The sequence below is a fragment of the Melanotaenia boesemani genome, chromosome 22 (assembly GCF_017639745.1).
Source record: "Melanotaenia boesemani isolate fMelBoe1 chromosome 22, fMelBoe1.pri, whole genome shotgun sequence".
NCBI classification, from domain to species: Eukaryota; Metazoa; Chordata; class Actinopteri; order Atheriniformes; family Melanotaeniidae; genus Melanotaenia; species Melanotaenia boesemani.
This window is the reverse complement of record NC_055703.1, coordinates 11,591,546-11,617,994: the sequence shown is the minus strand read 5'-3', so window position 1 is coordinate 11,617,994 and position 26,449 is coordinate 11,591,546. Positions and strand designations below refer to the sequence as shown.

The window sequence follows — 26,449 nt, the reverse complement described above, 5'->3', positions numbered from 1 at the left end:
TTATTCTTCTTTTTATGACGATAAACTGTAGATTTTTTCTGTTTTTTCCCCCCTTTTATTAAGACCAAGTTTGGTTTTAGAGAGCATTAAGTTAGTGCCAAAATTTCCTTAGTATAAAAACATAAATTACATAGGTGGGGTAAAAACTTTTTTTTAACTTAATTTTACATTAAAAAAAAAAACAACAAAAAACATAGAATCCCTAAAAACACTGATAAATAGATGCAGAGTGGGTAGAATATAATTTGTTGGTTCTGTCAGCACTTATATCACAAGAACTGTGGCAGTTTCCAACAGCATACAGCAGTAAATACTGCTTCAGGTTATAGAGAGCCTGGTGGTTTGATAATAAATGTGTTTGCAATGGTTAATTTACAGCAGTGGCCCTCCAGCTGTGGGGAGGGCCACTCTTTAGGTGCACAGAGGTGTTGCGCATTATCTGGGGTTAAAACCTGGGGAGAAACAACAAAAATATGAAACCTTTTTTTTTCCCTACAGCAGATTCATTGAAGCTATTAAACACAGACGTGATACTGGAGTAAATAATACCAATAAATGACTTATCACAGACACTGAAAAGTGAATGTCCAATCACAGCTTGGCAACCGTAACTAAGCACAGCTGGTCCCTGCAGCTATGCAGTTCCAAACACTTGAAATCGGCATTAAAACTTTTAGTATTTGGCATGAAAAGAGTGTGGTGATTTTCTTTGTCTTCTAATATTAGCTATCTAATATCATATTTATGTTAATATTTACTGTAAATTTTAACCTCCATTTATTCTGTCTGTGGTTTATTTGTCAGCAACACAGTTTAGCATTAGCTTTAAACCAAAAGCAAAGCTTTCAGCCATTGAAATTCCTTAAAACTGCTGCTGGAACCAAATTAACTTGTTAAGGACTTCGCTACTTGTCTGGATTTAAGTCATACTTCAATACAAGCACCACACTATCATTATAAGTCTTTAAATATGTTTATGTATTTGTATTTAGCTGATCTAAATTACCTGTAAGGTGGAATATGAACAGAAACAGTTTGGGGACCACACATTTACAGTAACAATGATCTTCTTGACAGTAAGATTGAACCATTATCAGTAATGTATAAATAAATGTATTATTCTATGAAAAAAAAGAGAAATTGTTTAAGTGTTACACTGAGCACCACTGTATCCTAGTAACTGCAAGCATACCAAAAACAGATGCAAATTAAAAACCCCGCCATGCTCCAAAAGGACTGAGAGTCAAAGCTGCTTTATCGCCTATTTCCTCTCAGCAGTGGATATAAATTTCACAAAGTTTGACAAAAACCTGTGAAAGATGGTATAACGAACACTGAGTCTGTCCAGATATAAAACAGGAATGTCACTGCGAAGTCTAAACACATGGAGCTGGAAGGTGAAACTTAAACAAACATTACTCAAACTCACTCGAGTTCCCCCCCGGCTGGAGCTTTCAAGCAGCAGAAGAAAGAACTGATACAGCCTAAGCAAATGCCTTCCAAATATATATATCACTCCAATAAATTTTAATCAGGATGGAAAATATCCAGAAATGTCTGGTTTAAAATAAGCCTGTTTTTACATACTCATGTATAAGACAGTATTGACCGTTATCAATCTTGCTTTGGCTTCTTCGTCTGCTGAGTGGTGAGGTAGACAAATGACTGAACGGCAGATCTGCTGTTAGTCGACTTGTGGCGGAGATTGCATGCTGATGGTATTTGCATCTGTTGAGTGTTGCTTGGCTTTATGAGAGGTAGAGGATCTCTGTTCCTCACACAGGAAACTGCCCTGAGCCTGCTAATGCAATGGAATGTGTGTGCATGTCAGTGTGTGTGCATATGTGAGTGTTTTTTATTCCATTTAAAAGTTTTTCCCCAGATGTGTTTGCATGTCTAACAGTTACTGTACATGTACAAACACATATCTTGTGTGCACATGTGATTCAAGGGGGAGTTATTATGCTTCTCCGTAGGCTGAGGCCTTGTCTTTTAACAGGTCCAGACACAAGTGACAGCTCCAGCTTCCTGCAGACACAGAGAGACACAGACAGCCTGAAACTGGTGTCCTTTCACTCTTTTCCTTATATAGCCTTCGCTTGCAGCCTATCTTTAATATACAGTATATGACATATACAGTATAAAGTCCCAATGTGTATAATACAACCTGTGTGAGGGGATCTCACCTTCAGGAGGCTGGGTCATTGGTGGCTTCAGGCAGTACATGTGATATCCTCGGTCACAGTCATCACAGAAGAGCAGCTGGTCCTGCATTAAAGCACACAGTCAATATCATAACCCATGAATATGACTGAGCATATCGCTTTATATCTAGAATTTATTCTCATATATATAATATATATGAGACACAATATTACAATTAAATGAACTCTGAAATAAATATTGGAGCTTTTATATATATATATATATAAAAGCTCCAATATTTGCTTTCAGAGTTCATTTAATTGTAATATTTTGTCTTTGACAGGTTAAATGCAGGTTGGTGAAAGAAAAACAAGTCAAATTTGTGATTCAAAGCTGTTTCAAAGTGATCAGTTGCATTTCTGGAGCTAAAGAGGGTGTGCAAGTCTGTGATACATACATCATTCTCTGAGGTGCCACAGAGGCTGCAAGACTTGCACTCGATGCATTGCCATTGGTATGTCCTTACTGCCTGCATCATGTTTTCAGTGAACTGTAGGCATGTAGGGTGACCTGCAGAGAGGCGGTGAGGTAAGAAGCAAGGCGAGGATAAAGGATAAAAGGAGAGAAGGGAGGAAAGAGCGGCGTGTTTTAGAGTAAATTTAAGTCTTAAGAAATGTCTTTGCTGAACTCATTAAAAATATTTTCTGTAACTTGCAGTGAATGAAGATGCATTTCATTTTTAATTTGAAAGTCGGAAATTCTCAGTTGATAGTGGAAAATATGAACCAGAACACACCTACAAAGACAAATTTATGACATGGAAAGTTAAAAGACGTTCACTAGCCTTAACCTTAAAATCAAAGATGGCTAACTTGTTCAGAAAGCCAAATCTACTGTTTTTTTAACTAGCAAATAGAAAGCAGTCCCCTTGGGTGTGGCATAATTTCCATCTCTGAGTTCAGACGTTTCAAGTTAAAAGAAATGTAGTGTGTGCCATCCTTTCACAAAGCATTTTACATATTTCACCAGGCTACTGAATCCCGGCATTCTTAAGAACTAGCTGTCTGTGATACAGACAAGTTTAACTCCGACCCCAGTGTCGACAACTAAATAACACATGATATGTATGCTTATAACACAAGCAGTTGTGCGCTACAAAAAACACAGCCAAGACACGTTTCATCATCTTCCCATAAATTTGCAGCAAAAGAAGAAACACATTTGAAAGTGATCAGCAATGAAATTAAAACCACCAAAAACGGCTCTTTCTTGTTGGGGCATGACCAGGGAACCTTTTGGGGCATCTGTAGGGGCACTGCTGATCGATGCTTGATCATATTTACTGGGAGAGGCCAGGTTAACTCTTGGTCCTGATTGGTTTAGTCCTACTGGGTGTTGCTGCCATGGAGGATGTATAGTCTTGAAGGAAGTTAAAGTAGCTGGCATTTGTCAAATTAGCATGTACATGAATGCCAGGATGTTTTTCCAGAAGAAATATTATAAAATAACAATCTTGTGTTCTTTATATCATTTGTCCAGAGTCATAATGGAGAAGTTTACTTGTACTACAGATGTGTTTTGTGGCTTCTATGTTTCAATCAAAGGGATATCAATGAGCCAAGAATGAGCCATAATCAGTGGTGAGCTTGTCTTTATCTGGACTTGAAGAGCAGACATAAACATTGATTACAATCCCAGTCTGGTACTAATGGGTGAATAAAAAAAGTTACCTGAGCACAAATGAAAGCCTTCCTTATAAGTCCAAATATCTCCAATCTCATTTTGGACAGTGTACTCTTTGGCTTAACATTTTTAAGCAACTTATAATGTATCGTTATTGTTATATGAACCTTGTTTCTCATCATTCCCTTGATAGCTAAATCCATGTATCTGAGTCTGTTATTAGTATGTTGCAGTTTCAAGATGAAAAGGCTGCCACAATACTGCTTATTTCACTCTGGATTTACTTAGAACTATTTCTTTAATTGGAGGAAGTCTTCAATGGACACTGTAACGTTTAAAATAAACCACTGACAACAGGTAGCAGAATGACAATTCCTTCTTAGTGTTGATGGATGAAGGTAGAACAAAGAATAATTGAGTGGTTTAAACCTCCAAGTGTAACCCATCCCCTATCAAGTGCTTCTTTCTGCGTAGATTCCTAATTCTGTCATCCACAGAAGTATTAAGCATTATAGTCCAGAAAGAGTAAGGATTTAGCAGTGATGTCTTATGTATCACTGATTATCTGGCGCAAGCACAGTGTAAGGGGTTTTTTGTTTGTCTGGTTGTTTTGCCAACAAAAATAGTTGTCATTGCAGGATCCAAGAGCATAGTAAAAAAAAAAAAAAAAGGGGGGGGGGGGGGAAAGTAAATTTATCCATGATAGATAAAGTTTTCAAGAAGTTGCAGAAGATCCTTAAAAAATTCTGAATATCTTCCAAGAGTTCAAACAATCAGTAGATTTGTCAGACGTGTTTTCGGCTTTAGCCAAAGCAGTCCAGGGATTTAACTTTTGAGTCCTTCAATGTTGCAGAGGTAAAAAGTTCTCGAATATGTTTTATTGCCATGAAATCAGAATACTCCTGATGTCCCGTTTTCAGCTGCCAGTTACTGCCTCAGAGTCTGAAAACAAAGCGTCTTCCAGCTCTGCATCTTCAAAGCCATGAAACGTGGACCCCTCGCTGTCTGACGTGTTGCCAAACAATTCTTCGAGAGCACTCAGCTTCCTCCCATCCTGCTTCACTCCTCCTCTTCCAGCTACCATGAAAACATCAGTGTCAGAGCAACACAGACAAGGCCATACTTTCTTGCAGCTGTTCTAACAAACTTGAATGAATATTTTTGCTCTCTCATTGTGGATGGTTTAAGTTGTACTGTTGCTGTCATATCCAGCAGATGTGGCTTAACAAGAGGGAGAAAAAAAAGAAATATGCAGCAAAGTGTGGCATAATGATGCTTAAAAATTGAGCAACAAAAGAGTAAAGGCATGTCGTGTAAAGGCAGAAATCCTTACTGATAGACGAGGCAGACATGGAGAAACATGCAGGATGGAAGCAAGCAGCAGACTCTAATGTAAAACTGAGGACTTCCAATGGCTGATTATGATTCTCATGGTGAGTAAGCCTTAGTGGTATCCCGCTGAAACATCAGACTGACTTAAAAGCTTAATTTACTTCACATCTTTGATATGTAATTAAGTCTAACTCAGTTACTGACACATTTTTTGTGAATTATACAAAAATTATAAAATATTTTATGCAGAATCTTAAACTCTTAAATTAGGGAAACTACATTTAAATGAATGAAAAAATTATAAACACTGCAAGAAAGCAAGAATATAACTGAACAAGACCATGGATAAAAGAAAGTAAAGGGAAACAATAATGAGATGTGTTTTAGAAACAAAGAGAAGGATGGCTCAGACAACTAATTTGTGCAAATCTTAATTATTTGTAGAATAACTGCTTCTACGTAGATGGAGTATTGCAGGATGCCAAGCTGGGCAAGGCTCTTTCTTTAAGTGGCCTACTCCCAGATTCTGTAAATATCAGACTTTATTGTTAAATCTGTACACAAACCTTACTAAGACAATTACGTTCTGGCAAGAAATGGAAGTCTATTAATAAAACAGCTGGCTTTAAAATACTTATTTAATTTAAAATATTTCATTTAAAATACTACAAGTGCAAAATTTCAAATGCTAGAAACTCGGAGACAAACTGCAGTATTTGGTTAAAGTGAATTATATTTCTGTTCTTTTTTTTGTGATAACATCTTAATCATTTGGAGTTTATTTGATGAATTTTTTTGTTCTTTCATAACTAAATCGTCTTATGCCCTTCTTTTGCTAAGCAGCAATGCAGCTATAATATATTTCTGTTTGTCATTGTCTTGCTTGTATAAACAAAACTTTCTTTTAAAAAGACTTTTGTACTGGCATGTGTTCCCCTAAAACCTACTCATAAAATAGAGCCACCAAAGATACTATTATCAGTGTCATTTATAGTAATGGCCTTACATTTCATCATGAATACTGTAGTTCTTTTTAGTCTGGTGGATGCAGTATCCATCATTTACAAAGATAATAAATAAAAGCACTTTAAATTAATCAGACCACAGCACAGTAATTCACTTCAACGTAAACCATATTAAATAAATTATAACTCTTGTTTTTTTTCTTCTTTGCAGACTTTTTGTTTGATTTGTGGATAGAGTGAAAACTGCTCAGTGGTTTTAAGATGTCTTTCTTTGTCTATGTGATAATATCAGAATTTTAAGGCGGCAGTACTGAGTTTGAGCCTGAAGATCACATCCAGCATTGATCTTCAATGGACCTTTTTAAGTTATGCAACAATTTGTCTTCATCTTCTTCATGTTTTGATGCGTTGTACAACAGATGATGACGCCCTTTTATTATTTGTAATTTAACACTGACTAATGTTAAACTTAAAACTGCTGATTATCTGCCCACAATGTCATTTACTAAAATGATAAATCCCCCTATCTGTTATTGTCAAAGATCTTCAAGGATGCTTTTTAAAAACCAAACTATATTGCAATTCACAGTAATTAGGGTCAGATGTTCTAATAAGTGTTTTCTTTTATTTTGATTTTTGGAGTTGCACAATTTTTCTGGTGCATTTTTCACCTTTTAAAAGCTATTTACATAAACTTAAAAGTAAGCATCTATAAAAAAAAATTATAAATAAAATTTCTTGCTTTTCAAAGTTAGGTTGTATTTTCACTTACAGGGTTTATACTCTTTGCAAGTCCTTGTACATTCTATTTTTTATTAACATTTATGATAATATTGACAATCCTACTTTTTTGTAAAGTGAGTTGTAAAGATATTTTTTTTAACTATTATACAGAATTCAGATAATTGTCCACTTGGTACTAAAGTAAGTGTCATGACATTACAGCAGTTTTCTGTATAGAAGACTGTTATTTGTAATCAAATCAATACTGATGGGAACAAATGAAAAAAAAAAATCTAAGACTTCAATGTCAATTTTCCAAGTCACAGACTCACCAGAACGTCCGCAGTCAGAGCAGGACACCAGCTCCTCAGCCTGTCCAGTTTTCCTGTTGGAGTCTTGGTCTCCCAGGCAGAAGTCACAGTAGTCGTTGGGGATAACGGTGCCGTCTGAGCTTTTCTGAGCTGTCAGCATAAACAGGAATATGTGACTAGAAGGACACATTTAAGTGATTGAGACCACCTACATTTTCACAAAATGTAAATGTATGTGTTAGGGGAGTTTCTGAGCAGATGCTAGTGGAAATGTCATGGTGACATCTGTGAAATTACACTACCATGGTGTCTTACTTTTGTGGTTGTCTACGCTCTGTGGAGAAGATGGGGCCATGTCTGTTTCCTTCTCCTCTTCACCTTCCTCCTCTGCCAGGTGAGTGTGGGTATAATGGTAACTCAGGCCAGGTCGGTTCTTGTAGCGCTTTCCACAGACTGTTGATAAAACATCACAGGTTCATTAGAAATGTACAGTGAGGAAAATATCTTTATCTGCTATACATTTAATATGTATATAAATATGTATTATATATTAAAATATATAATACATTAAATGAGTTAAACATAATTAAGATTTAAGGTCAGCAACAGATAGCAAACAGAAAATGTAGCTTTTAATTGATTATTTTAAAAGACACCTCTGGCTCACTGGTTTAGTAAAATGGTCAGATACAGTGTCTAAAACTGAGGATCCTTAGTTATCTTTATAATGTTAACACTTTTCGTAATTGATATGAATGGCACATAAAGCTTTAGTTTGTAATTCAAATTTTACAGTTTTTTACCCACTGAACTCACAAAATAAATACATAATAAAAGTTCTAGTTCTATAAATAAATAAGCAGCTCTGTCAGTGACTTTATTATTGCACAAGTTGGATGACTGGGATTAAAAGGGTCGTGGCCACTCCAGGCCACCCCTTGGCTCTGCCCTTGATTTTCATGCACAGCACGATTTATTCCAGACTTTCTTAGTGGCATCATGTAGAAGTCTTTAAAGTGAACACAATCATGCTTTGGCTGTCCTTCATTTGACATCTGTGCACACCTGAAACAATTCATTTTTAAACTTTAGCTAGACTAACTTACACACACACACACACACACACACACACACACACACACACACACACACACATATATATATATATATATATATATATATATATATATATATATATATATATATATTGTTTGTTTTTTTTTATTTTTTTTATTTACACAATTTGTATTTTGATTTTAAAAAAAGATAAAACCCCACACTTTTTTCACCCCCATTATTTCATGAAGAAATTAAGGAGTACGTAAATGCATCCAGTGTAAGCACTCCTACAATAACTAGATCTGTAAAAGCCAACAGCTAAAAATGCAGCCTAAAAGCATGCATCCCTCAGCGCAACTGCAGCTGAGCTGGTATTTAAGCATAATTTGCAACGAGCAATTATCGAGGCAAATGGCGTAGCGTTAGTGTCATGCAGTGCTTGTAATAACTCCAGAAAGGACAAGCGTAAAGCATTTATAGCGTTCAATCAGCCATTTCCACACCAGATGCCAGTTAGAAGAAAAAGCTGAGCATTACTGAAAGCTCAGGAAGCGCCCAGAAAGAAAGGATGGCAACATGTTCAGATACCTTCTTCAGCCTTTTTTGAGTTATGCTTTTGTTTGTATCTATCTGGAACAGAGAAGACACAAAAGCAAACAATAACGGAAAGACAGAACGAGACATAAAATGAGGATGAGATTCATTTGTTTGAGATTCAGTCAGTATCCCTATTCACAATCCCCGTGACAACCCATTCCCGAGGGATTCTGTCCAAGTATAAGAGTAGCATGCTGGTCAAGTCTGAATTAACAGCAAACTCTTTTCTTCATGCTGCAGAAAATTGCTCTTAGGTCCACACAGAGATTATCAATGAAAGACGAGAGAAAAATACATCTCTTCTACACTTTTCTATATATTTTTTCTTGTCAAATAGGCTGAACTGAGGTCTTAAATTTAAGAAAACATGATCTTGCCTTTAGGTAAAACTAATACATAAAACAAAAATATTGATTATAGCCACACGATGCACAAACGGGCCATTTTCTTTTCTTACTGTCACAGACGTAGGGTTTGTCCTGGTCGTCATTATTAACATTTTCTGACCTTCTGCGAGTCGACCCTCTGGTCTGGAAGGAAACACAAGAAACATTTTAATCGTTTATGTGACCCTAAAATAAAAACACATTCCAACACTAATTAAACTGCCATAGCATAATATGTTGAAAAAAGATGGCAAATATGACCTTTATTTTGTGTCTTTTTTCTCTATTACATGACAAACACATGTAGCCTTTGCTTTTGTGTCAGGGACTTACTTTGCCTCTGTTCCTGTTCTTCCTCTTCGGTGTATCAAGTTCAAAGTCTTCATCATCATGGAAACTGTCTCCATTTTCCTCTGCTTCCAGCACTCTCTGAGGAGTGCAAACACACATGGGTTTAAATTAGAGCTACACAAGATATAAAAAGGTATTAAAAGACCTATCCTGGTGAATTGCTCATTTTTTAAGCTATAATCACAACATGACAAGAAAAACCTGGATTTCCAGCAACGTCTCCTCGTCCTTACTGAGACTGTTTTTTTTCTCCAGCAGGCTGTCCCCCCTCAAGAGGGCCTCCAAGGCTGTGGCCTCCCCTGGTGGCCCCTCACGCTTGGGGGCTAGCTCTGCTTCTATAAAGGTAGAGCAGAAAGAAAGAAAAGATTGGCTTTATACGCGTCTGAATATTGCAAACCAAATGTGTTTAGAATCAAATGTGATCCAAATGTGTTTGGGCTTGACATTATTGTTGTTGATTAAAAGGTGTCCCTGCAGAAAAAGTCTGGGAACCACTGAGCTAGATGGATGCTTTATTGGCCCCGCAAGGGCTACTTTTAGGATACAGCAGCAAAATCATAACAATAAGAGGAAAACAGAAGATAAGGTATCGTGAGGGTGTGAAAAAAGCTTTAAAACCTTTATATAATAATCAGTATTTAATCAATATTTAATCAATATTTTACAAAGCCAGTGTTAGAGCATCGGTGTGGACACTCTACAGAAATCTCTATAGCAGTAATAAATGGAGTTAGGTAACAATTCAAAGACAGGCTACAAGATTTCACATAAGAAAAATTAAGAAGGAACAGGTGAGTAGTCAGTGGAACACGGCTATGCTTTTTTTTTTCCTTTCCAGTCTGCACTATCTCTGCCCCTTTCGCGTGTTCATTTCCGTAGAGATGTACTTGCAGCAGCATAGACTCTCTACCCTTGCCTTAGAACTAAAACCAGGATAAAAACAAAATGAAAGCAGGTATGTGGTAAGAAAGGCAAGGAGTGAGGTTGGCTATTGAGGCTGCAAGACATTTATTGAACACAAAGCCACTGCACCTCAAGCTCCCCCTTCCCCCTATCATTTCTTTGTTGTTTTGTATCCGTGACTTTGTAGAGGAACTGCCTTTTATGTCTGTTCTCTTGTGGCAACTTTCTGTGTATACACGTAACCCCACCTTTAGGTTTTCACCTGCATTTTATCTTCTCTCACCTGCCAGCCTTTATCTCCTCACCTTCTCTCTCTGACCTTCCATGGCCACAGGTGTATAAAAATCAAGCACCAAGGCATGCAGACTGTTTCTACAAACATTTGTGAAGGAATGGGTCACTCTCAGGAGCTCAGTGAATTCCAGCGTGGTGCTGTGATAGGATGCCCCCTTTGCAACAAGTCCAGTCATGAAATTTCCTCACTCCTAAATATTCCACAGTCAACTGTCAGTGGTATCATAACAAAGTGGAAGTGATTGGGAATGACAGCAACTCAGAAAAGAAGTGGTAGGCCCTGTAAAATTACTGAGTGGGGTCTGTGGATGCTGAGGTGCATAGCAAAGCATCGGATGCAGTAATGTAGAGAACGCCACCACTGGACTCCAGATCAGTGGAGATGCATTCTCTGTAGTGACGAATCACACTTCACCATCTGACAATCTAATGGAAGAGTCTGGGTATGGCGGTTGCCAGGAGAACGGTCTGACTGCATTGTGCCGTGTAAAGTTTGGTGGAGGGGGAATTATGGTTTGGGTGGTTTTTCAGGAGCTGGGCTTTTAGTTCAAGTGAAAGAAACTCTGAATACTTTAGCATACCAAAAGATGTTGGACAATTCCATGCTCCCAACATAGTGGTAACAGTTTGGGAATGGCCCTTTCCTGTTCCAACATGACTGTGCACCAGTGCACAAAGCAAGGTCCATAAAGGTCCATATACCCTCTTGGCTCTTTAGTCAGCTTTGAAAACTTTGAAAATGTAACTCTGGTCAAGCTGTTATTGGGGTTATCTTAGCCTGAGAACATTAATCAGAAATACTGGAACTGTTGAACGAAACAGGCATTCAAGAGACAGCGATTAAGATGGAAGATGTCAAGATTTTAGAATTTTAAAAGGCGAATCCTTTATCATCTACTGAATAAACATTTATAATCTTTTTTTTTATATTTTTCTATTGAGTCCTGCAGATTAAAGGAACAAAAAATGTTTAAAAAATGTTCCCTAAGCCTGTATTTGTCATGCATATACAGGTTTTGTGAACAGTTTTTGTCATGTCAAGTTGGTAAGTTGGTTTTTACTCATGCCATTACAGATGCTGGCTTTTAAACTGTGTATAACAAAACGTTGGATGATTACTTTCCTCTTCAGCCTAATGAATGTTGCAGTCATGTTTTTGAAAAAGAGTTAAACATTTTGATTCTACACAGTCCAATTTTCCAGTGCATCACAACTCAGGCTAATCTCCTGTTCAGAACAGGTGGTGCTTCTAGATTTTATTCAGTATCTTGTGCTAGAGCTTTAACTTGCATTTATGAATACAATGACAAACTTTGTTCATTTTTAGTGCTTTCCAGAACTCGTTCTGGGTGCATGCAGTGATTTCTCAACTAAACTGTGTTGACTGTGTATGCAACAACAGCCTTTCAATAATGGTTCCCAGCCTTGTCTGTTACATACAGTTTTCTCCTGATTAAGTCTTGTTATTACAGAGCAACCACAAATGAGAAAAAGTTGGGATGGGTGCAGTTTAGCAGATAATAAATAATAAAGTATACAAATTTATCATATATAAACAAGATGATGTCAACAGTTAATTGCCTTAAAAATTGTGTACAAAATCAGCATCCAAAAAAGTTGCGCCTTTGAGGTGCTGTGGTGAGAAAAGGATTTCCAGTCTGTCAACAAATACGTGAGAAAATAATTAAACTGTTAAAGAAAAAGAAAGTTAATTGAAGAAAGACTTGAAAGCTTTTTAATATTTCTTCCGCTACAGTGCATAACATCAGTCATTCAATCTAGAGGACCTTTAGTACATTAAAGACAAACACAAAAGGAAGCTAGATGCCTGTGATCTTTGATCCTTTAGATGGCACTGCATCAGGAACAGTAATTCTTCATCAAATAACCCCATGGGCAAGAGATTACCTTTAGAAACCGGTGTCAACCACTATGATACAGCCCCATGCCACTTTGAACTACCATGTGCACTTACAATAACCATGTCCATATGTTGACTTCTCTGGGCTTGGAGGATGGACCATAACACAGGGAAAACATGTAATGTGGTCAAATCAATCAGTATTTTAGATAAAAAAAAGACAAAACAGAACCATCCAGAAGTTCCAAAGTCAGGCTCTGAGATGCTGTGAGGTTGTATTGGTGCCTTAAGCAAAGCTAATTCACACGTCTATGGCGGCAGCATAAATGCAGAAAAGTACACTGAGACTTATGAACAGCATATATACTGACTCTGTAATATTGTCTTCCATGGACATCCAGCCATTTTTCAACAAGAGAATGCAAAACCACATTCTGCACACATTACAAAGGGATGGCTGAGGATATGGTATTAAATTTGCCTGCCTGCAGTCCTGATTTATCGCCATCAGAGAATGTTTAAGATCCTGAAAAGAAAAATGTAATGACAACCCCAAGCTGTTCTACTTCTACATAAATGGGACAAAATAACACCTGAAATATCATCCCTTTATATTGTCAATGCCAGAACTTTACTTTAGCTTTCACTGCTTTACAAATCTGTAAAAACTTTTCTGCCCCAAGCCTGAAATGCAGAAATTAATGGATATTAACTAATTAAATTAGGTTGATGAGAAAAATATCTGGAAATATCTGACATACTGTCCGCAATGATGTTTTATCAGTAATATTGCTCCATCTTTTCCTGATTCAGAGTTGATTCATAGCTACACTCTGTTACCGTTTTCTTTCCAGTTGGGTGCTTTGGTTAGTTGCAGCTCTTTTCATTTTTTTTTTTTTTTTTTTGAGAAGGACTCCCTGTCCTCTTCTTAAAGAGAAATCATTCTTTGCGGAAAGTTCTGGAGTATTATATTGCATCTGGAAGACAGCAAGGGGGAAACAATGGAACAGAAAAGCAGAAACAAAGACTTGCCTTTATTTCTCCCCCTTATCAGGTTCCTGGGGCATTCCATTGCTAAAATCCCCTATAACACACAAACTGTATGCATGCGTGGATGCACACTCACATAATAAGGCACATACTGCCACCTCATAAGACTCACTTACACTGTAATGCCTCATGGACAAATGATTATAGAGGCCCAGTTAGGGTTTACCTCTGTGCTGTAGTGGGGAGCAAAAGTCATGTGTAGGGGTGTTTGTGTGTGTGTGTGTGTGTGTGTGTGTGTATACAGCCTCAAAACAGTGAGAGGGGGCATTGATTCAAGAGACAGAATGAACCTGGAGACCTGGTGAGAGAGAGACTAACCAGAGCCAGATGGTCAGATAGCATTAATGCAACAGGATCTGTGCAGCAACACAACACCACCAAGAGCAAAACTAAAACACACATTTGTATTCATCTGAAAGTAGTCTGCAATAGTTAAAGGACACATCAGTTAAAGTTGGGTTTCACTGTTAATGTGTTGATACTTATATGTGTGTGTTGTTTGTCTTACCTAGTCGAAGCTCACACAGGCGGAGCTGGGGATCCAGGGGAGGGTGGAGTCGCCTCTTCTTTCTCCAGCAACGAGCAGGGTAGGTATACATCTGTCCTGCTGCTTGGCCTGGACAAACATACACACACACATAAATATACATGTATTCAGATACACATGCAGTGAGACATTTAAGCACATGGGAAGAATTTTAACAACCGCTGGCAAGTTCACCATTTTAACAAATCTCATATTGAGTCCACTTTCCATGTGCACACACACAGAGACACACAAACACACACAAGAGGCCCAGCTTGTGCAACACTTAATATGTCCTGATTTCACTAGCGCTCAGGTTAATGGTCCATATCTTCAGAAAATCCCTCCTCTAATTATCAGTGTTCACATATATTTTCAAAACGTTAATTATTTGGTGTTATTCTAATGTCATGTTTGCATGTCAATTTGATTCCAAAGAAGAGAGAAAAAAAAACAAAGCTGAAGAAAGCGAGTAGAACATGCTTCATATTATTTAAATGAATATTGTGGTCTCCCTGCCTTTACCCGTTTTCCACCATTAGCATGGCAGAAGGCAGAGATGAAGGGAAGGGGTTTCAATGCCTGCACTGAACAGGAAAAAAATCTGGAATAAATGCATATTATGTGAGTTAGATCTGCCACAAAGTATAGGGTGTGGCCTGAAGGGTTTTGCATACAAGATGGAGCATAGGCTATTTGTGTCCAGCTCTCAGTAAGAAGCAGATTGTTCCCTTCGGCTGTACAGACGAACCACATGTGCATAATGCATCCTGACTGCTCGCTTCAGGATAAATCAGTGAGTGGTGACTCAGAAAATAAAATGGTTTGATTTCTTTTATTGAAGAAAAGCATCTGCAATTATATTTATCATATGCATGCATTAGTTCAATATTTTTAGAAATATGCTTATCTATTTTTTCTTGCTGAAAGTTTCTCATGTCTCTACAGTAAATGGTAGTTTAGCTAGCAAGCTGGGGAATTGGAAGTATGGAGCCAAGAAGCCCACTGGCCCTAAAAATGATCCTTTTCTTTCCTATGTCACTACATCCCAGTGCAAATAATCCCTGTCCTCACTAGATTAAACAACTCAGGTGAATATAAATCTGGTCAGACCAGGCCTGATAAAATCTATAGCCTGATTAGACAAGTTCCGGTGAGGCCACTTTCAGTTACTGTGTCCAGGTGTTAGGAACATGTTATCTGCTGACTTCAGTTTCATCACATTTCCACATTCAAAAGCAAACTCAGGACTCTTAAATGGTTTTCATTCAAGCACTGGAGACTTGTAATGTACGAGAGATGTTCTGTAGCAATGCAATGTGAGAAGGCAAGTTTCTGCAACATTCACTCAAGAGTTATTGCCAAGATGTTAAAACCATAACATCAGCAGGTAAGATATGGAAATATAGCTGCAAATATTCCAGAGCATTTGTTACTACTGGATGAGCTGAGTGAATGTGCATCCTGGTTAGAGTTGCTGTTTTTTTTTGTTTTCTTCTGACTTGTTTGTTGATTTCCACTTGTTCCTGTTTTTACACTCAGATACATGTGGTACTAATATCAACACAATCATGATCAGCAAGGAAGCACACCCACAATTTTTATGTTGCAAAGAAAACACATTTTTTTTAGAGTGCACTTTTTTGCATCAGAAAAGTCTCCTGCTGTGAATGGCAATTGCAGAAGAAGACAGAACCAAAGAGTGCCCGTTCTGAAGATTTCCACAGGTTAATTTGTGTAAAAGGCTTTAATATCATAAATCAAACATTAATGACTGTATCTAAATGTATATTTATGTTGTTTTTTTTTAACTTGTATCTTCTTTTAGTGTTTGCTACATATTGGGGATTTCATCATGTCATGTATCTGATGCACACTTGGTGTAAGCTACATTAGGAGGTGTTAAAACAGAAAAGGACATAAAGCATTTTGGAATTAGCTTGAGGTAAAGACATCTTTGTTTATTTATAAAAAATCTGCAAAACTTCCTCTGAAAATAAAAACCTATGAGTTTTAAAACTAGAAAAATAAAAAGACATATATCATGTTACTTTTTTATTTTGTTCTTGAATGTTGTTTTCTGTTTTAGTCAAGTTTTTGTCCTTATTTCAGTATTTTATCCATCAGTAAGCTTATTGAATACACATGTCAGCTTCCAAATGTGCTATTTTTTCCTTGATCTGGCAACAACTGAAAATGTCAGCATGATGTCTGAAAGCGCATTTAGGTACTTTTCCCTAACAAATTGTAGCAACAATCTTAGAAGATCAGACCTTGTAACAATTGCATATTGCTTTCAACACAAGACTAATGCATTCTCATTGAGCGATACAAAACACACAGTAAAGTGTTCTGCTGTTCAGAGGAATAAAAACCAATAGCCAAGCTTTCTTGCACCATCACTTCACCTGTTATTAACTGGCGGGATACATTATTTTTACAGTGCATCAGCCAAATGAACCCCAACAACTGGATGTTTACATCTTACTACAATGCCTTGGGTCACTCTGTGGGTGTTCCTCTTCTCATAAAGCAGAGATGGAGGGAGATGGCGGCATAGGTAGTTTTACCAGGTAAAGTGAAAGTGAATGTTTTGATTGACTTAATAACATCGATGCATATTACTTTAAGTGCGTACTCAGAGGTACAGTCAGAGATCAATAACTTCAACTTGTAGAAAAGCAATATTTTCAGCTGATTCCAAGATTCAAGTTAGCAATTTGACAAGCTGAAGTGAGAAATCTGCCTCTGTGTTTTGCATTACAAAGTATATTGTCCAGTCTTACATGTATATGGCTAAAATTGTGCATGAACCGTTGTGTCTCTGTCACTGCTGTGGGTACATTTGAAAGAAGCTGTAAATAACAGTAACATAAAAAAAGACTTATGGCTGAATGACTCTGTGCCATTGCTGCTAAAAGACTGATGAAGCCATTTATATTATATGCTGAAAGAGATGGTGTTAGTGACTGAAATGAGCAAAAAAAGCTAATTTCCCAGAATGTAGAAGTATGTCGTTATTAAAAGCATGTGTAGGCAGTTATTTCTGCCCTGTGTTTTTCACCTGGTCGACGGTGGCACTTTTCCATCCAGATGTAACAGTTGTTCTGTGCCACACCAGTTTGCGAGTCCAAGAAGGGCATACGGACGCTGCGCTCAGCACAGAGGCGGGCATTGTAGCTACGGCAGTGCTCAATAGCCTCCTTATAGAACTGGTCACCAAGCCTGGATGCACATAAACAGAGAATCGACTTCTTAAACAGTCAGTAAACATGACTTGTAAACATCCACAGAGACAGACAAGAAGAGGAAAGAGATGTAAGCATAATGTATTAGGTTAACTTTCGTTTGCTTCTACAACAATTTCCCCACACACTCAACATCTGTAGTAAATACAAAAAGCATTTCTTTGCGGTAATAAAGTTTCCACAACATTAATGTCTCACTTCTGCTTAAATCTCTACCTTTAATGTGATGAGTCACAACTCCTGTACAAGTCCTATCATCTAAATGCAAGCAACAATTTTGGATGGCAATATCATGTGCTGGTAGGCTTATGATTTATTAACACTGGGATATCAAACACAAGTGAGCACATGTTTTTTAAGCTCTGGCTTTGCTACATTCATCAAATGCAGTTTGAAGGCAACAGAGCTAAATAGTCAATAAGAGCTGAGTTAATGAGAAAGAATTTATAGGAAATGATGATAAACCATAACAACAGAGGAAATGCTTCACCTTGTCAAAGTGATAGATGAGTAAGTGTGCCAGATCGAAGTCCACAAAACAGATGGGCTTTGCACACACACACACTATCGACCAACAATAGAGTATAAATCAGGATCTAACTCATTAATAAGCTCCGAATCTCAGACTAGAAACATTCAGATAAACATAAAACCAAGATTAACTCACTTTAGCCAAAGTCAAGGAATAAAAGAAAAAGGACTGAGTCATACATAAATGAAACTTTGCTGTTCACGTCTTATATTGAAGAATTTCTTCACTTGTCTCACGTAGGATCAAAGAGTCGGCCCTGCTGGAGTTACAGCACATTCAAAAGAGAAAAGCAGAATCTGTTTTGTTTATGTGCACTCATATTATCTACCTGACCATCGCCCATCTTCCTCTGACAGGCTGAGCTGAAATGGGCAGTGTGTGGACACTCTGCTCAGATATGTAAAGAATGCCAAGCAGGACTAAGACCATGACTCTTTTCATGATGAATCTCACAAAGAGGTTCAGTGTGAGAATATGGAGAAAAGCTTGGCTATCAGAAAAAAAGGGTTTGCATTGACAGGAGTGATCCAGGTATTGAAGGTATGGATACTGCAGATAAGGGTGATTACATCAGTGAATCAGTAGGAAGAGAAAAGAAAGAGAGGAAATATTTATATGAACAGAAAGATCCTCGTCGTAGGATCTTCTTTACATTTGTAAAATGTGAATTTCCATTTAACTCTGGCTACAGAGACATCTGGACAAAGATCAGAGATTAGCGAGAAAGTTTTCCACATTTGGATTGAGCAGGTAAAGTAGGAATGAGAAGAGAAAATAGACCAGGTAATAAATAATATATCATATTTCTCAGACTGAACCAGGGGCCACATGCATCTTTGATGCATACACGCAAAATACATATGCATGCCTTTTCCTTCACACAACCTGGTATTTATAATGGATTTATAAAGATTATGCAGTGAGAATGTGTGACAGACTACGCATAGACACATTTTTAGAGAAACTGAAGCTTGACATGGTTAATTTAAGATTTTGTCTCTTTTTAATAGAATTCATGATGATTGATTTCTGTTCAGATTGTTTTCCTCATCTTTAGCTTTTCTAATACACTCCTATTCAATAATGTGTGTTATGAATAACTGCAGATGTGCATCACAATCAAATGTAATAACAGCCTCAAAATGGAAATAAGTATTTATGGACTTTTTCAATTTTCTGGCTTAAGGAAGGTTTTTGTGCTCCTTTAAGTTTTCAAAGATTTCATAAGCAAAGGAGAGCATGCCACTCTCCATCTGTGTGTCCCTCTGGATCATCTCCACACTTGGTTCTATACAGTATAGGTTTGCATTCATTTACTGCAAACAACGCAGATAAAACATTTGTAGTTTCTAGAACTGGCTCGTTCACAAACGACACCATCACTACTGGCTGGGACTGGCAACCATGATCATTTTTTCTTCTTTGGCTGTGGAAACAGCTACTTGAGCTGATTGAAAATAAGGCAATCACAGTTGATGCCCATTGCATTGTTGCTATCTCTGCATGATTTACCATCTTGCAGACTACTTCTAATTTTAGCATAGTGCAGGGTCTTGTGTAATAAGACAACTTCAAGTTGCACAACCTAATGCAGCCCACAAACCTCTAAAATTTTAACCAGTGGATAGAATAACTTTGGAAGCATTTGAAAGTACCATTAATGCCCAACTCCCAGCTAGGATGTTTTATCTATGCCTGTGCAAGAAGACATACTGTATTTAACAGGGGAAATTTGATGATGGCGTGAACAAAAACATAAACAAAGCAATGTTTGCTTAGTATCACACTATTGTTTTTTGAGTGACACTTTAAGTGACAATAGGAAGAGGAAGAGAAGAACAATAGGGGGAGTGAGAGGTGGAGGGCACATACCTAAATGTATATTCTGATTCTTTCAGCATTTACAGCAAATAAGCTATGGAACTTGGACTCATCAGGGTGATTTTCCTCTGTTTAGGCATTTCAGGCATTCTCTGACAATGTTTTGGGGTGGAAAATATGTTTGTTTTCTCCTGGCAAACATCTCCTACCCTACCCTACCAGCCCCACAGACATAAAGGTGATGGCATCTGTATATCAGGTAACGCAGAGGAGCGCTGAGATTTGTCAAAAATCATTACAGGTGTGGTGTTTGGACAAAGTTATAAGGACATGCAGAACTTGCAAGGATAGGCTGAATTTGTGTAAATAGTTGTGATCCCAACATTGCAAATTCCTGGTGGAAACAGCAAACGTATGTCAGCACTACTTCCACTACAAAGTTCTTACCAGACATATCCTTGAACTGTACATAAACTTCTACAGATTAAAAAAAGGTGGGGGAAAAAAACATGAAATCACTAACAGACCCGATTCTGTAAAAGCACTGACGACATTTTGGTCTATAAAGGCCTTAAGAGCCTTATATAGCAGGCCACCGGTCATCCAGAATGTCTGGAGCATCCATGAATATCTATTTCTTGTTTGGTGAATAAGAGGCCTTAAAATGTCCAACTGCAAATATAAATTAATAATTTTTTTTCCACCACAAAAGTCTAATTTTCAATAGAACAAATAAGGAAATCTGCAGCAGTGAACAATATCATTTCAACTAGTTTTATATCTAAACATGATTTACTGCTATAGCATGTAAAAGCCAACAAGAAAATAAAAACTAAAAACTCAAGTGACTCTCCCCTTCATTAGCTCAGTGTATGTGAAGTGGTGGGACCTAAATGCATGTGGTTGTTAGCTAAAGTTTTTATCAGAGACCTACAGAAATGTGGAATGCAGCCGGTGCTTTTGGTAACACATGTTTATACAGTACGAGACCAGCAGTCACAGTGATCCAGTCAAAGCCAGAACTCCAGAAGAGACTTCCTGTCACATAACTCACATTCCCAGAGGTAGAATGTTATCTCTGCTGTCACTATTAGTTGCCTGAACTGAAGTGTGTGTGTGGCCTTGCAGGCGTTTTTCCTCATCTCTCTAGCCCTCTTTTCTTCATGGCACACTGGCTGTACGTTTCTGTCCCATTTTCGACAACAAAGCATCTGTACAACCTCCCTGGGCAGCTTTGCAAACTCTTACATAAGTGAGCTGCTGTGCATTCGTCTGAGTGGTATTTTCATTATGTGAATAAAGAGACAGGGTATGTGCATGTCTCTAAGATCACATATCTCTCTCTCTCTCTCTCTCTCTCTGTGTGTGTGTGTGTGTGTGTGCTGTGTGTCCTGAGGCATCCTCCCAGCCCCCTCAAACCTGCTTTGGAGGTTGTACCATGCTCCTGTTTGTGCCCATTAGTTAAATGTATAGTTGATGATAGTGATGGACCTTATATAAGTGGAGTTTTACATGTCAGGGAGGACATTCCTCGTGGAGGACAGCTTCCTGGATACTGATGGAATCTGCAGTTGTGTGTTTTTGTGTCTGTGTGTACCAACGTGATCAGCTCAATTGCTGCGATACTTGCACAGTGGAGCTCTGTGTGTGACGGTAAACCTCATCATTGCCAAGCAGAGTCTCTACGATGGACAGAGCACCATTTCATCAGCTAAGGTCCATGTTTTTACGGGTCAGTGTTTCTGGGTAGAAGTTCATAGAGAGAAGAGAATAACTGGACCATTTCTGCCTTGTTTTTGTAATGTGTTGGATACTAAAACCTACCTCACTCACAAGACACCCCCCCAAAAAAATAAATTAATAAAGACACTGCCCTACAGTTAAGAGGTTCATTTGTATTGAAGCTGTAGTGAAGAATATTTAAATGTACACTTGTACCTAAGCCGCAGGGAACCGAGGCTCCATTAATCAGCTGCAGTGTTTGGATGTTAGCTGTCATTCCTCTCCATCAATCTTACATGTCACTGTCAGTTTGATTGCACGTATTACTCAAAGAACTCTACTTTTCCTTTGGGCTGAATAGAAGAATCAGTCTGAAAAAGAAGTAATCAGTGGTATACTGAATCACTGTCATTTCCCACATTTGTATTAACCTCCCAACACTTATATGTTTCTGGGGGGTAAAAACACAACTTTCCAGGGATGTGTTGTTTTTTATTATTAATATTTCTTACACTGTTTTCAGTAAGCTGTGTGGTACTGTAAGTTCCACTTTATATGGATGTCACAAGATATAAATACAGTTTATCTCATAACATGTTTCTTTGGCTGATTGTGATTTTTAAGGTGAAATAAAATTGCACTTTTGCAAAGTTATTTTGAAAATGGGGAAAAATGATGGGGTCACTGTTTACTTTTCAACAATGTCTTTTACAAACTACTTCCAAAATACCTTAATGTCTTTTGGAATACAAAAAACCCTAATGCCGACTTTTTAAATCTGTTATAAGCGGAAAAACACTCAATTTGTGACAGTTTCATTTAATGCTGTGAGACCATATTCCTCTGTGCCTACAAGCAAGAAAATAATAAGAAACTTCTGCACCAAGACACGAATCAACAGATTAAGGTTGGTGACAACCTCATAAATTTCCTTGAGGCTATCAGACATACAGATATAAGCCAGGATCAGCCACTGATATAAATTTCAGAGTCTAATACAAACTATAACAAACAGTGGATGTATAAAAACTTGAATTTTTTACTTTTACCATTAACTTTTATATTATGCTACAGGTTTTTCTTAATGACTTACTACAATTTCACAGTTTTGAACACTTTAGTAACTCACGAGTGATGAATTTCATTCATTAAAGACTATTAAATGCATATGAAACTGTAACAGTATATTCAGAAATTTGTAATAATCATTAATCTCATGTTGCATGCTGTTAGGTTTAGTTTTGAGACGCTAAATTTTTGCTGACAGCTTTGTAGCAGTATGCTCAGTCAGCCAGCTGCACATTCTTCTTTTTGCAAAATGGTGTGCTGCACAAATACTTAGCTACCTAATAAAGAAACCTTTCAAGGCAGTAAAAATAAATTTTACAAATAAGCAAACGAGAGACAGTTTCAAAAATTTTGGAGCCGCAGTCGTTTATATTTAGACCACTGATCCCACAGAATAGACATCTAGTCCTATCTAAATTTTCTAAAGCCTGTTGATATGTTCATTACAGCATTTACAGAATTGTGATAATGTTGAAGAACAAAGGAAAACCACAAACTGGTCCAAAAATGCTAAGATGAAATCCAGTTGTGGCTATGAATAAGTAAGAGGCCGCAGAGGAAGCAAAGGGCAGGGCGACCGCTTGTGGACACTGATTGTCGTCTTTGTAGCACTTTGTAGACGGAACAGCGGGTGCAGCAGAGAGGAGGCTGAAAAGACGGGGAGGAGGAGGGGCCGATAAGGTAGGAAGCCAGGGGGGTGTGGTGGTGAAAGGGGTCCGACATGTCCTGCGGCACACGTGTTCCCTTTCAAACCCTGTCACACTTATTTTCTCTCAAACAGACGGATGTGTGTATGCCTGAGCACACTCACACACTCACACACACTCTGGTTCATGTGAAAACAGACACACAAAGGGACTATAAGGGAAAGGTGCAGAACGAAAGTGGAAAGGGGGTAGTGGGTGGGCAGAGAGGTAAAGCAAGCAGCTGAAGAGGAAAGAGTGCTGCAGAGGGGAAACAGATTCAGATGATCTTGTTGTTTGGCTCAGTTTGCCCGTGGATCTGGTAAGGGGGGTCGGAGGGAAGAGGGGAGGCTGAAGGGGGTGGGTGAGGTGAGGGACTGGAAGCTGAGCGGTAACTCATTGCATTTCAGTAAGAGAGCACTGGATAAAACGTGTAAAAATATGTCCACTAAGTAAAATCCACTATTTTGTGTAAAGAATACCATACATGAAGACTACCATATGTACCCTGCACACAAGTATAAATCTCTCACATAAGTATGAGGGGAGAAAAAATGTGCCACATCCATGTGCAGAACAGGGAAAAAAAGAAAAAGAAAAAAAGATTAATTACTGCACAGAGCTTTCTATTAAAAAAGTTTTCGGCCATTCACTTCCTCTGGGCTGGAAACCATTCCCGGACATTCCCTTTCCCTGAGCTTGGTTAGACAAAGGCCAGGATTTGCCCCTGTGTGAAGGGTGCAGTACAAATGTATGCATTAGGCCTAAATGCAGCCAGACAGACACCCCCCACCATCTCCATCACTCACTCCTGCTCCTGCAAACTGGGGGAGGGGTGCAAGGCTGCACATGTATGCAACAAACATGCACAATCCCAAATACAAGAACAACCCCCACCACCACCTCCTGATCTCTTTTATATCAAAGACCTCATCCTCTCGATCTTTGTGCAAACAGAAGGAAACGTTTCCCACCTGAGCCTTTCCGTTCATTATAAATCCAAATCTAATCATAAGACAGCAGCAGGACGTGTATTAAGCACATCTCTGCATATGAATTACATTGCTTATTTAAATACTTCTCATGTCAGCTCATTCATGTGCTGCTTCCCAGGTTCCAATCACAAAGGCTCTTTTGTAAAAATGGGTTTAAATAAATAAGAAAATATGCACGGCTAAACATGAGTCTTCAAAGCCAGACGTATTTACTGACAGGTGCTGATAGTTATAATTCATCTTTCAGAGGAGAGCAGACTGGATTGTTACCATGTCCTCTTTGAGTGTGTGTGATTTACCAGCTACATACTGCAGACAGATGAGCCTTTGGGTCTATTGTTTCAAACAGCCAAAAGTAAATAAGATTACTTCTAAAGGTTGCTGATGCATTCCCACACAATCATCCCATATACAGTTTGCATTGTGATTTTGTCTCGTGCTCTGTTCCCATAAACAGACATATTCCTTTGATATGCAGACACACATCAACTGTTTTTCCTTTTTTTTTTGCAGATATTAAATTGGGGTGTGCTGCATGTGAAGGGCAGATGGGACTCCCTCCCTCTATGCCTCCCTCAGCCCCAGCATCAGTCCCTGTTTTTTAACATGTAGCTCTCTTAACAGATGGATCCAGAAAAATACAGTGGCCCTCTTAATCCGCTGCGCTACATGCACAACTACAGACACACAAAAGCAAATGCATATACTGTCTAGGTCTTAATCTGTTTTGATGAAATACAAAAGCTTAAAGCATTTTGTATGCAAGTGCTGGGTTTACAGTAAGTACTTGCTATAAACAAAAAGCTCCACAAAATAGGAACATCATTAAGGCACATTGTCCTCCATTCCTATAAAAAAGAAATTCCATAAAGCAATTGTTACCATATTAATAGCTTTAAATGAAATTATGCTAAGGGTAATAAAACATAATAAGTAAACAATTTTACATTGTAACATCAGATAAGAATTAAAATAAAGTGTCTGCATTCCAGAGAAAGCACGTAATGATGAAAACATTGGATAAAGCCTCTTGTACAACACACTTGGGGCAAACTGTCAAACTCTCTGCACATCCCATATGATAAGCTGTCAGGAAGCAAGAAAACAAAAACGCCTGTAGTTCATATATATTGAAATAAAAGTTGGATAGAGTTAGTTTCTGGAATATGATAACATTTCTCCATCCCATTTCCAGCTTTTTTTATTTTTTTAAAAGCTCAGTGTTGCAGGTTTATTCTATATGCATGAATCGGATGTGAACACCCTCATTAGAAATTGGTCTTTACCATGTGCATGCATTTGACAGGATACACAACAACAAAAAAGTCGCTCAATAAGTATAAGCGCCCGTGTGCACCAGCATGAGCTTTGAAACATGACTTGCATGAAGATTTCTACGCAATTTGCGCTGACAAGGACTCCCCGATTAAAACTCCCATTAAAACGTCTATGAGTAACTTTTTGGGTAAAATCAAGAAGATGTTTTGCGCGCGAGCTGCTGGTGGTTTACTGTAGGCTACATGTTGTAGATCAGTTTATTTTGCGACCCCGCAAGTGGGCGACGATACCTCAAGCCACGGAGACTTCCCCCGTGCACGACAAATTTGCTACATTTATTAGACTTATTAATAGAAAAAACATACATAAATTGCGACCCCTTGATCCGTTTAAACGATGTAGTTATTAAATAAAAATAATAAATTTACTCACGATTTTAATGGATTATGAATGACAGTCGCCATCTTTCTGCAGGACTGTAACGCAATATTCCAAATCTCTGTGTAGTTTGGGACCCTTATGAAGAAAAAAAAAAAAAAAGAAAAAGAAAAATACAACAGCCAATGCTGTCCTCTCCGCTGTGCTCCCTACCAATACAGCACAAGAATCAAGACATTAGGCGTGGCTTTAGAGAAATATGTCAACAGACGGACCCCACATTGGAATCATGCCACGAAATAAAGTTGATTTCATTTAATTTCTATCAAAACAGCCAGACTGAAACAATGTGATCACATCATAGGGCTGTAACCCCTTTATCTTTTGCACCATTTGATGTTTTGAATTTACAACAGTCTGAAATGTATAATTTTGTTATTTATTTGATTTTATTGTAACGTCAAGTTTGTGACGTACATATAATAAACGGGATACATTGTTTTGTGTTATAATGTTAAACTTCAACTATTTTGAAATC

General features: G+C 37.9%; 1 protein-coding gene and 1 long non-coding RNA gene across 6 annotated transcripts; one reads left to right on the top strand and one right to left on the bottom strand.

Moving 5' to 3' along the window:
- Window positions 1-171: 171 nt before the first annotated feature.
- Window positions 172-26,146, bottom strand: dpf3 (D4, zinc and double PHD fingers, family 3). Of its 5 annotated transcripts, none has more exons than XM_041976473.1 (12): window positions 25,966-26,146; window positions 17,251-17,411; window positions 14,169-14,276; window positions 9,754-9,887; window positions 9,535-9,630; window positions 9,273-9,345; window positions 8,807-8,848; window positions 7,475-7,612; window positions 7,181-7,309; window positions 2,603-2,715; window positions 2,187-2,268; window positions 172-2,028 (listed from the first exon to the last, which is right to left on the bottom strand). In XM_041976473.1, the coding sequence occupies exons 1-12, from the start codon at window positions 25,995-25,997 to the stop codon at window positions 1,961-1,963; spliced, it is 1,176 nt and encodes a 391-aa protein (XP_041832407.1). In that variant the 5' UTR covers window positions 25,998-26,146; the 3' UTR covers window positions 172-1,960. The 5 variants fall into 5 exon arrangements, with proteins under 5 accessions (XP_041832407.1, XP_041832408.1, XP_041832409.1 ...); XM_041976474.1 differs by lacking the exon at window positions 25,966-26,146 and adding an exon at window positions 18,146-18,254; XM_041976475.1 differs by lacking the exon at window positions 8,807-8,848.
- On the top strand, window positions 7,474-15,770 carry LOC121634068. Its single transcript, XR_006009170.1, has 5 exons — window positions 7,474-7,553; window positions 9,574-9,685; window positions 9,808-9,895; window positions 14,173-14,247; window positions 15,729-15,770. It is a non-coding gene; the product is annotated as an uncharacterized LOC121634068 (long non-coding RNA).
- Window positions 26,147-26,449: the final 303 nt, after the last annotated feature.

Excerpts from the sequence above, each read along its gene's own strand:
- dpf3 (XM_041976473.1), bottom strand. The coding sequence starts at position 25,997 with ATGGCGACTGTCATTCATAATCCATTAAAATC. Across the intron at positions 9,888-14,168 it reads CCTGTGTGAGCTTCGACTAG|AAGCAGAGCTAGCCCCCAAG; the intron begins GTAAGACAAACA and ends CTACCTTTATAG. Across the intron at positions 9,631-9,753 it reads AGACGTTGCTGGAAATCCAG|AGAGTGCTGGAAGCAGAGGA; the intron begins GTTTTTCTTGTC and ends TGCACTCCTCAG.